This window comes from Anoplophora glabripennis, unplaced genomic scaffold (genome assembly GCF_000390285.2).
Source record: "Anoplophora glabripennis isolate ALB-LARVAE unplaced genomic scaffold, Agla_2.0 scaffold1274, whole genome shotgun sequence".
NCBI lineage: Eukaryota > Metazoa > Arthropoda > Insecta > Coleoptera > Cerambycidae > Anoplophora > Anoplophora glabripennis.
The window spans coordinates 3953-15901 of NW_019417352.1; the positions used below are offsets into that span (position 1 = coordinate 3953).

Below are 11949 nucleotides of genomic sequence, written 5' to 3' on the forward strand. Positions count from 1 at the left end.
AACATTTTAAATAGTCTTGTTGTGAGCATATTTGATATTCATCTGCAGATGGTGGAAGAAACCCCTCTCTCCATGAGAGCTGAGTTGATTTTGGGAAAGGACGTTTTGTCAAACGCCCCTTCTATGTCAATGAATACCCCCAGGGTGGACTCCTTATTGTCCAAAGATTTCTCGATCCTGCCCACCATCTGATGGAGAGCAGTATCGGTAGATCGCCCCGGAGTGTATGCATGTTGATTAGGGTGTGGCTGTCTGTCCATAAGCGCACTGTCCCTTATGTATCGTTCACACAGCTTTTCCATCGTTTTCAACAGAAACGAGGTCAGGCTAATGGGTCAATACGCCTTTGGGGAGGTATAATCCAGCCTACCTGTTTTGGGAATGAATACAACCCTTACCTCCCTCCAGATCTTTGGAATGTAAAGGTGTGCAAAGCACAGCCTAAACATCCGCTCTAGGTGCGGCATTAAAACATCCAAGCCCCATTGTAAAAGGGCTGGATATATACCGTCAGTGCCTGGTGATTTGAAGGGTGAGAAGGTTAGCATTGGCCATCTAATTTTGTCCTCAGTTACAGTTTGGTTGGCAATCTGCCAATCCATGACTGCAGGTGGGTTTTCAATTTCGTCTGGCCAATCAGCTTTCATTTAGATTGGCGGTTCTCACGCCATCCTCTCTGGTTAATAGATCTATATCATGATCTTTCTCTTTTGCAAGGATCTTATATAGCATAGCAGCCTGCGAGTAGTCTTCAATCTTCTCGCAGTAGGCTCTCCATGTATCCCTTTGTCTCTTCCTGACCAGTTTTTTGAAAAGTCTTAGGTGGGTTTTGTATATTTGCCAGTCTGAGTCTTGTCTTGTCATTTTTGCCTTGTTGAACGATCCTGGCCTTCTTCCTCAGTTCGCTCAGCTCCCGATTCCACCAACCCGTGGTTGCGCCGGTTTGCCGAGCTGATCTGAGGGGGCAAGATGTTATAAAGGCTCTTTCTATGGCAGATTGTACAGTGTTCACGAGCACCTCAATCTCTCCATTGTTTCTGGGCTCCTGATCTTGTACCGCTGCCAGGTTGTCCCGGAGGTGACAAAGATATTTATCCTTGTCAGTTCCTCGGGGATTCCGGAACGATTTTTGAGGAGTTTTGATAAGATTAATATTAAAGTTTATCCAGCGGTGATCTGACATTGAGGCAATGTCTGCCACATGCCAGTTCTGGATTACATTATATATGCGCGCCGTAGTCAACGTGACATCTATTAATGTTTGACTTCTTGAGTTAACAAATGTCGGCCTCTATTACTTATACAAAGGTTGTTAACGTTAATATAGTCATATAAAGACTTACACCAGGGTACATGGTGTGAATTTGTATCACAGGCCATGATAAGTTCCCATTTCTGGGTGCCACCAGTTCCTCCATCTCCCTCGTTGGTGGTGGGGTGGCCGAATTCTCAGGGAGGTAAACTGATGCGATGACAACAGCAGTTTGTTTGCCCTTGACTACATATTCCACTTTCACGGCAGTCAGATCAGATGTTGAAAGATGTTGTAGTGATTGGGTTTTGATATGGCGAGGGGTGTATATAGCCGTCCTCGGCTTGTCTGTGTTGGTTGTGCTGAAAATACGCCCAGTTAGTTTATTTAAACCTGATATCCTGGATTTGGCAACCCAGGGTTCTTGTATTAGTGCCAGTGTTCCCTACTCCACATCAAGGCGGCGGCATAATGCAGCCGTTGCCGCCCTGCTGTGTTGCAGGTTACACTGTACCACACTTACCATTGTTAAACCAAACATTGTGAAGCAAAGATGGTGTTCATCGTCTTATCCTCCTAACCTCCTAAGAGGAGGGGTGGATTTCCTCGTCCCCCTGCGCCAGAGATGGAGGAGTTGAGGAGGTGGCTGCATTTGCATGCAATTCCACCTCTCTAACCTTCGTTTCCATCTGCTCCAGCGGCCCGGAGGTTGCCGTCGGCGCAGGTTTATGTATTTTGACCCTGAGAACAAGGGACTGGAAGATGTAGTGCATCTTCATCGACCTCGCCTCCAGGGTTTTCAAGTTCTCGTCTCCGATTCCGAAGACGAGTAAGTGGCCTCGTGGGTCATCCTTGGCCTGTTCACACTCACCGTGGGGTTCTGACCCGCCAGGCGACGCATCACCACCTCCTTTTTCCCATGGTCGCATCTAGCTTCCACGGGAATCCAGAGGGTGGCTTCCGTCAGCCTCGGCAACTGGTCAGAGCGCACCACGGCGAGGGCACTGCCCTCCTACGGGCTCAGGCTTCCCACTGCGTCCGTCAACCACGTCCGTGTGTACTCGTCTTCTCAAACAACCCTAATGATCTCACTAGAGTATGTCCATGAGCGAAACACAGGTGGTCTGATAGTAGCATTGGGAGTTAGAAGGATTTTGTCCAGCTCCACCAGCAGTGATTTTTTGATAATGGACTCGCTATCCTTAGCAATTTTCCCATAGGGGTAAGATGACCTAGGGCTGCATCGCTATATGTGGAAGTGGTGAGGGTGGCCTGTTTTGCCCTCTTGTGCCTCATCGGAGTGGTGTCCGATGAGGTCCCCGACCTATTCCTCTTTTTGTAGGGTGGCACTCCGTGAGGGTGCTCTCCCTTCCTAGCTGGTGGGTTCGCCTGGGAAGGTGGCACACCTTTCGGGTGCTCAGCCTACCCTGTAGGCGGTCCACTTTTGCCTGGGTGGCGTTCGTCCCGCATAGACGGTGGCAAGCCCTTAGATCCGCCAACCGCCCGTGTAGGACCACGCACCCCAGACGTTGTAGGCTGCGCCAGAAGGGTGGGTGCATGTTCAGAGGAGGAAGCTGCAATTGAAGCTCTAGCCGCCTCTTCTCGCGATCTCCTCCTCCTCTTAAACTCAGCCCCACAGTATAATACGTTTGCCCCTTTTTTTCTTTCTGGGCTATTTGTTGTCTCCCATTTGAAGGATAGTTTGGGACGATGGTTCCGGCTGTGGCGAGCGTTGCCGCTCTGCCTCAGGTTCGGGTTGCCGCTCTGCCGCGGGGGGTTTGGCATTATTATTGTCCATATAGGATTGGGGTAATATTCGTCCACCTGGCTTCCCACCCACCACAGAGCCCAACTAGGGGATGCTGCAAGCAGTCATCAGAGCTACCAAGTGGATATAGCTCGCAGAAGCAGAACGGCGTCGTGAGAGGGTTGTGCATCCCTGAACGCCGGTGCCAACCGACGCTCAGTTTTGCAGCCCTCTATGCGCCTCCCTGCCCCAAGAGCTCACCCTGCCGGCCCTCTGACGGGACAGCACAGCCGATTGACCTGGAGTGGGTTAGTTCCCGGCCGCCCGTTTAGTCGAATTCCGGACCGAAGTGGCAAGCCTGCTCAATCACCAAGTACCCTTCCTCCGACGACACGGGTCGCCACGCACGGCACAAACACGTAGGAGCTAGTCCGCGGGGTGCCTTCGCTTGGGTCCAAGCCAGGGGGTTAGCCCCAGTGGACCTGCTTATGACGACCCTCGCCATAGAACCGAGGTCCTATGGCTTCCCCTACCCGCCACCCGGGGACGCGCCTGGTAGGTAGCTCAACCCTCAGAAAGCCTGGTACCAAAAAGCAGTCGCAAAATTAAGTCAGTTTTTCTATCCACCGTTTCAGTTTTAATTTCTGATGATTTATAGTGACAGCAATTTTAAATTATAGCTCATGGGCCTGTTTTATTTCTTCCTGTTTGTGCAAGCAGCTTAAACTCAATTAGTATCGTGATAATGTCTTATCCAATTTTGCAATATAAATGTAACATTTCAGTAAAATATTTAAACAATGTGTTTTATACCAAAATTTCTTTCTTTGTATTACAGAATATAACTGATAGTTTTATATTTTCGAAGATTAATAGTATATCTTGAAACATTCCAAAGGATGTAAAACAATATACTTAATGAAATATGTGAAGCACACGCTCTCATTGGTGCACTGGTGCAGAACTTTTTTGGAACATCCTGATTCCAGAAAAATTCAAAGATTTCCTTCCCCTACAAAATTCAAAATTCGGTTGGTTAGTGTCTGGAATTGTCCAGCAAGACAATCCAAAAATTTAATGCAATTTCTCACAAAATCATTTTAAGAACATGATTTATTGTCAAAATTCCAATGCACTCTTCTGAGTCTATTTTAGGTGATTCGATGACATTCGTAATTTAACGTTTACAAGACACGTTGCAAATAAATATTCGTCTCAAATGTCAGTGTCAAGATTTTATTTGTGAATACATCAAGCATATACCTTATAATCTATATAAACTATGGACTGGCCCTACAAAGAGAGGTTAATCGCGCTGATGTGTGCAAGGCAGATGAAGCTAGTGTAGGCAAATACCGGTAAAACAAATAACGGTACACCGGTATACCGGTACAAAAAACCGTAAACAAACCTTAGACTAAATGTCATGTAAAAGATTTCTTAAATTTTTGTGTGTGATTTAGTGTATGTAAAATACAGTACAGCTTCGATAATCCGGACACATATGGTTCTAGCAACTGCCGGATTAGCGAGGTATCCGGATTACTGGAATTATTTTCAGGGTAGTGTATCTGTATATACATATATATTTTTGTGTTAAAGCAACTAGAAATAGCATTCAATAAGAACTAAAAAGAGTTTTACTTAAATAAATTGTTTACTCAAACAACAATTGTAAAAAGACGTGGTTAATTTAATTTTTTGCTTTAATTCATTACTTTTTAAAAAAAATCTACCCTCGTCTAATCCAGACGAGTGTAATCACACTATTATTAAGTATTTCCGTGGCAGATAATTTTAGTTTTTTTAAAAGTAGCACATCTTACATTGGAAGACCGTTCTCTTCCGACTACTGAATAGATGTTGCAAATGACGATCATTATGATGATTTAGATACAATAACTTCGTCTTCTAGATCACTCAATTCTCTATTCTCTTGATACTTATTTCCTAGAGCTTCATTAATCAATTCTTGTTGCACTTTGCCTTTAATTTTTGTTTTCGTTAAAAATTGTGTTTAAGAAAGTTGTTCGAGAACTCGAGAAATGCTTAAATACGGGGTTCAGTCAAAAAAGAAGAATAATCACATTTTGCAAATAAGAAGACGCGATTTTTAACTATCTTACTTAAAGCAGACAGAAATCGTAAAAAATAAGTAAACTTTATTTTAAATTTAATACAATATAAAAATGCTTGGTAGAACAATTTCCAGGTTGGTAGCACGTCGTCGATTTAGGTTTCTTGACGTTTCGAGAGACAATCGCTCTCTGCCTCAGAAGTAACCAGTTTTCGAGTTTTTGAAAAGAGCGATGTCTCTCGAAATGTCAAGAAACTTAAACTGAAGACGTGGCAACTGGCCCGGAAACTGTTCTACCAGTAACAACTGCCACGGTAGCCTGCAAACCAAATAAAAGAAAAATAATCTTTTCTAATAATTAAAAAATAGAAATAACAAATTAGCATTGGAATTAACAACAACAACGAAGCAAGTCCTATTCAACTTGTAAACCTCCAAGTAATACAAATTTCTCTAATCATTTTCTAAATTCCTTGTACATAGACGAGATCATTTCTTCGTTTATGGTGCAACAGCTTCGTGATTTTTTTGCTTAAGTAAATCAATGTGATCCTCAAAATCGTTTGAATTCACTTTTTGCTTTAGGTATCCCCATAAGAAATAATCTAATGGGGACAAGTCGGATGCCCACTAGAAGTTTATAAGGTGCAGGGCATCTGAAATATTAGTTTTCTTCTGAACTCTAAATTTTCGATATCTAGTTCTGCCAAAACAAAATTAATGAGAATTTCCAAATACGAATTTTGATTATTTTCCAAAAAGTAAGCCAAATATTTTAAAATACAGAGAGATCGAGAATGATTGACCGGATTCTGAACGTACCCTGTCTCAATTGCTATCAAAACTGATTTCCGTTTGCTAAAATTACTTTTTTTTCCGTGCAATTTCATGGTGTTCTGTGGCGATTTCACAATTTGACGTTCTGTTCATTGGCGCACGGATTTTTTGGCTTGAATATTATTTTGTAGATTTTGTTGTTACCTGATATATTTTGCGACATTATAAAACAGTATTTTTCAATACTACAGTTAGAGTAGGTGGATATTATACGTGAGTAATTAATTTATTGCGTATGTTGTTCTCTAACCTAATCGGTTTTTTAATTTAGGTTAACATGGCATTTTCATTAGAACATGATAAATTTCTTCTGGAGGCCTATTTTCGTAGTGGACAAAACAATGGTAATGGTTGGAAATATTCGATGAATTCGTGTCATTTACAATTTCAAGAACAATTTCCAAATGATGAAATTGATTATGAAATTTTTTCGAGACACGTGAAGAGATTAGTGGAACGCTTCCATAACACTGGAAGTGTTTGTAGAGGAAAATCTCCAGGCAGAAAGTCTATTCTTACAGAGGAAGTCTTGGAAGATGTTGAAAACCGCTTACGAGCTAGTCCAACCAAATCACTACGTCGGTTATCTGCTCAAACAGGTACTTAATAACAAATATTTATTCTAAAATTTGTATCATTATTCCTAAATTGTTTATAGGAATATCATATGGATCATGCCATAAAGCAGTAAAGAAGTTGCATTTTCATCCTTATAAAGTTAGTGTTGTGCAGGAACTACTTCCGTTAGATTTTGGAAAACGTGTGCAATACTGTAATTGGTTTAACGAAAATCTGAATGACGACGATATTCTAGATCTAACATTTTTTTCTGATGAAGCGTGGTTTCATTTAAGTGGGTACGTAAACTCCCAAAATTATCGCTCTTGGAACACAGAAAACCCTAATATTTTGCGTGAAACAACTCTGCACCCTATTAAACTTGGTGTTTGGGTAGCTATGTCACGTAGAAGAATAATCGGACCATATTTTTTCCGTGAAAATGTAACTGGGCAGGTATATCGGCAGCAAATATTGTTACCATTTTTTGAGGAACTTCACGACGATGAAATCCATCATGGATACTTTCAGCAAGATGGCGCAACAGCTCACACCTCTAACGAAACTTTAGAGTTGATTAGAGAGTATTATGATGATCGAATAATTAGTCGAGATAGATGGCCACCACGTTCTCCTGACCTTACACCCCTAGACTATTATTTATTTGGTTTTTTAAAAAATTCAGTATTTGCTCAACGGTTACACACGATTGAAGAACTTCAAGAGGCAATTACAAACGAAATTAGGAGTATTACACAAAATGTTTTACAGAATGTATTTAATAATATGAAAAGAAGAATTAATACCTGCTTGAACAACAATGGACATCATATTGAACATTTATTGTAAAAATATAGATATTTTTATGGATTTTATGTAATTTTAAGGTAAAATATTCAATAAAATGTGAAAAAATTCCAATTACTCTGTTATTATATATTGCATGTAACTGTTGTTTATTGCTCTCGGTCATACAGACAATCCTACCATCTAACATAATCAAGCACTTCCAACTGCTTGCATTTGCTTGAAGCAAATTTTTTTAAGACACTTTTCCTGAATTTCGACAGCTAACTAAAATGTTCAGCATAAATTTTTGGGCTGGATCGCTTGCGCTGGATATTCAGAAGTGTGAAAGCAGTAGCTGCAAAATAGTCGTCTTATAAGCATACAGCAGTTTGCTTTGATGAAAAACAGCAGCTTGCAGCGTATCGCTGTATAGCTGAATCGTCTTAGATGCCAAGAATGTAGCCACAATAGTGCTTCTGTTTTAAAATTAACTCATAACGTTTTAAAAATAAAATCGCTGAAGCACTTACAGTCGTTATTCAAAATTAGCTACATCAAACTTTGATTTAAAAGTTTTTCTAATTGTAAATGAAATAAGAATTTTGGAAAAGTTAGGCTAAACCTACATTTGATTCTGTCATCCTCTTTAATAATAATAACAATAATAACATTTATTGGTCCATCAGTATTGCTTAATTTGTGAAATAACTTTGATTTTTGTTAAATAATTGATATTTTTATTATGAATTTCCATTTTGACAGTAACCTAATTTATTTGACGTTTGAACGTAATTATTTGTTTACCATTAAAATCCCTCAACCTGCGCTCATGATTCTAGTATTGGTATCAAAAACTGGTATGCCGCACATCAAAAATCAGTATGAGGCGGCACGGTAAATCATTCTCGATCACCCTGTACATTATGCCATACAACACATTTACTTTTTTTTAATTTCTGACTATTAGTTATAAATCGAAAATTTCGATTATCTTTAGCCCAGTATCTACAATTTTGAAAGGAAACCACGCCATTAATAATGATTGATAATGAATAATATCATTCTTTATCAGAGTGGTCAATAATTTTGGAATTTTTGATTTTGATGTTGGAGATAAAAGTGGTAAGTCCTCATATTTTTTATAACCTTCTTAGTAATTACTTTTTTAATTTTCAGGTATGTAAAAAAGCACTAATTTTGGATTTTCCGAGAAATGACGAGGTCAGAGGTAAATTTCAGCAGTGCCTATCATATTCAGTGCCTCAAAATGTTTCAGTTTCAGTCATCAGTTTTGGCACATATTAGATCCAGTTTTCACCCAAATAGTGGATTTTCCGAGAAATATCGAGATGATGGGTAAATTTTACCAAAGGCATAGTATTCAACGCCTCAAAATACTACGATAATGATATATTTGGACAAAATTTAGAACAAAAACAGTTTTGACCCATATTTGGGCGTTTTTACCCAAAAATTTCACTTTTCTCCGAAATTTGTCGACAAGTCAAGAAATTAGACTCCAGGATCATGTTCAGCATATCGAATTCCTTCGGAAATAATATGTGACTCTCTTGGGTTTGGACTTTTTTTGTGTATGTGGCTATTATAAATCACTTTGGTAGTGTCGCGGAATTTCGTCTCGTTTTCTTTTATTAATAAGGCGTTGTGTGACCTGTCGCGGTATTAGATGTGTTGATTGTCTGTCCTCGGTCGCGACCCCATGTTGGGCGCCAGGACGCGGATTTGGCTCAGTTCCGCTAGCTCTGTGGAGGTGACCTATTCGCTTCTCCTCTGAGCTTCATAAGTGGGTCGTAGACACTCATAATGAGGTTGAAGGGATCATAGTGTCTTGGGTCCTTTTCATCCTCGGTGCTAGGTTGCAGACGCGTGCTTACAGGTGAAAGGGTTCCCTAGCATCTCATGGGTTCCCTCTTGACGTAAGACCTTGAGTTCGTCAACAAGGGAAAAAGAAATTACCGATCCTCCACCATCGTGAACTTGAAATGCTCAAGTGTAGACTCCACAATCTAAATTTTGAGTGATTGATACGACCTAAAAACCCTCTAAAGCACTGACCCTTGATTTTTTCCAAAGGGCACTTTGAAAAATGTTTATGGTTCGGGTTTTTTGTTCACCCTATATAGCACTTTGCGGGTCTAATACCCTGGTGGCTGAAGATCACTGTTTCTTACACACAGAAGTTTATGCACGGTTGTACGGACTCCGTGAAGTGCCTCTGTGGAAGATTGAGGTTAATTATGTGATTTATTTATGCCTGTTTGATATAACAGAAATACATCGGTTCCAAATGCGAATTCTTTTTTTCTATGGCCAGGTACTATGCCCTGGTTAAATAAATGCAATAGACAAGGGTGCGTGTTCACTCGCCGACGAGGTAGATTCCGGTAATCTGCCTTTTAAGAGGTCCGTTTTAGTGGCACTCCATTCCGGTTGGTGACGTCTGCATCCCTGGCTGGTATGGCTGTCTGGTTGAAATTATGGATCTGAAATTTAACAATGTTAATATTGATCCGGAGGTCTTGCAGGAGATTAAATTTAAAGTAAATTTATTTCACGGTTGTTTCGAAAGTTGGTCGAAATTTTCTTTATCTTCGTCTCTCGTTGACGACCTCGGGGGAAGCTTTGGCACAGATTGTTGTCATCGTTCGATGGAACGGAGAACGCTCGGCATGCTGTTTCTCGTCCTGGCGACTCGACTATCGAATTTTTTGTATTGCTTCTCGGCGATATCGAATGTATACGGCGCTTGTCTGCGTGTCTGTCTGCATTGTTGTGGAGGTCTCTGATGAGATGAGAGGCCGATCGCATAATCTGTGGAGCTTGTGTGGATTTTTTCAAATATCGTTTGAATTCTTTTTGCGGCTTGCGGAGCTGTTACGATTACTATAGATGTCTGTTGTTGCGGAGTTGTTACGATTACTGTGGAGGTCTGTTGTGAATTCATTCGAGCCATGAATGTTGATTTTGAGCGGTTTAAGGAGCGTGTTGTAAACAGACGGTTTTGCAATTTCGCCGTCTTAGATTCTACGACAAACGATTTTGTTATCTCTGTTGTCGAGCAGGTTCGAACTGAATTTACTGTACCTTAAACAATAACACATAAGTAAGAATTGACGAATGATTCATACGTCTAATTAAGGAATATAAAATAGAGTTTTAACCAAGAAGTTGCCTGGATTAGCTGCGATGGTTCTTGTGGCCCTTTACCATCTGAAGTGTGTAAATATTACAGTGGACCAGTTAAACGTCCTGAAGATTATTCCTAACACTACATGAGTAGGGTATTTTTACTGGTCAAGAGTCTCCTCCCTCCGCTTTCGTCCTTGAGATGACCTTGAGGCTGAAAGCCGAAGATGGCATAGGGTGGTAACTTTCATTTGACCTCTACCAAGCAGTTAACCTTGAAATTACATTTCTCTGGTGTGTGAAACAAGAAGAATGTTACATGTGACTTTCATTTGATTTACGTTTAGTTAAACATTACAGTTAGCCTTGAAATTAAATTTGTCTGGTGTGGGATGAATGAGGAAGATGGTTACATGACCTTCATTTAACATACGTCTATCTAAATGCTGTGGATAAATATTTCATGAGAGTGTGACTTTGAGCGAGTTCTAAGTAAATGTATAATAATTTTTGTTTGGTGCGTAAAAGACGAAAAATATCACATCATGCGACGACCTTCATTTGACCTATGTCTGTTTAAATGTTACAGATAAATATTGTATGAGAGCGCCACCTTGAGTTCATAACTTTGTAACGAAATTTGTCTGGAGTGCGAAAAATGTCATATCATGTTGACTCAACATATGTCCAACTTAATGGTACAGCTAAATATTACATTAGAGTTTCATCTTCAGTGACCTCTAAGAGTGGTTTTAATGTAGTGTACACAATGTCAATGTAACGTGGTGCATTTGAATTACAGTGAAAGAAATTTTCTACGAGTATACATATAAGAGAGGAAATCAAAGTGGAGAATTACATTTCGTTCTGTGCCAACCCTGCAGTGAGCGTCTACAATAGTGTAAATTTTTGTTGTTTTGTTAAAATCTTTTGAAGAGAGAATAATTATTGTATTTATTGCTAATCAATTGATGAATTAAATAAAATAAATAGTAATATTTACGGTGAATTTAACGATGTTATTCGAAGGTCAGTTTTCTCGTTGGAAATTGATACACAATATCCGATAAAAAACATCTTTTGCAATTAAATTGGTATTGGTATTTAATAGTTTAAATAATATGTTGTTTTATTAATTTTAACTGGATTTTAATGTGTAACTTTAAAAAAAAATTATTCATGACATGGATCAATGTTTCGTCGCGTTATCATTTTTTATAATACAATCTCAATATTTGTAAGTATAATTTTTTGTTTGGTTTTTAAAGTTTTTCATAATATTGTAACCGTTATAGAGTTCCTGAGGAAGAGACAATAAAGTGCTCGAAAGCTTGAACTAAATAAAGAGTCTTCTTTGTTAAATTGACAGACATACCTACCTGACTAAATTCCAAAATTCTATGTTTATTTAACTAGTTGACAAAGGATGTGTAACGCTAAAACAATTGAAACAGTTGTCGTCTATTTATCATTCGAATTCAGATTATCACTTTTTTCTCAAAATCTGTCAATAAGGCAATAATAATTATTTTAATTTCCAAA

General features: G+C 39.5%; 1 protein-coding gene across 1 annotated transcript; it reads right to left on the reverse strand.

Moving 5' to 3' along the window:
- Positions 1–751: 751 nt before the first annotated feature.
- On the reverse strand, positions 752–1778 carry LOC108913476. Its single transcript, XM_018719029.1, has 3 exons — positions 1702–1778; positions 1344–1614; positions 752–1291 (listed from the first exon to the last, which is right to left on the reverse strand). Exons 1-3 carry the CDS (start codon positions 1776–1778, stop codon positions 752–754), a joined length of 888 nt encoding a protein of 295 aa, XP_018574545.1.
- Between the last annotated feature and the right edge of the window lie 10171 nt (positions 1779–11949).

Bases quoted from the DNA above. Each gene is read 5' to 3' on its own strand.
- LOC108913476 (XM_018719029.1), bottom strand. From the start codon at position 1,778: ATGGTAAGTGTGGTACAGTGTAACCTGCAACACAGCAGGGCGGCAACG. The intron at 1,615-1,701 runs GTAGGGAACACT...GCGTATTTTCAG, and splicing joins TGCCGCCGCCTTGATGTGGA to CACAACCAACACAGACAAGC. The intron at 1,292-1,343 runs GTAAGTCTTTAT...TATAAGTAATAG, and splicing joins TTCACACCATGTACCCTGGT to AGGCCGACATTTGTTAACTC.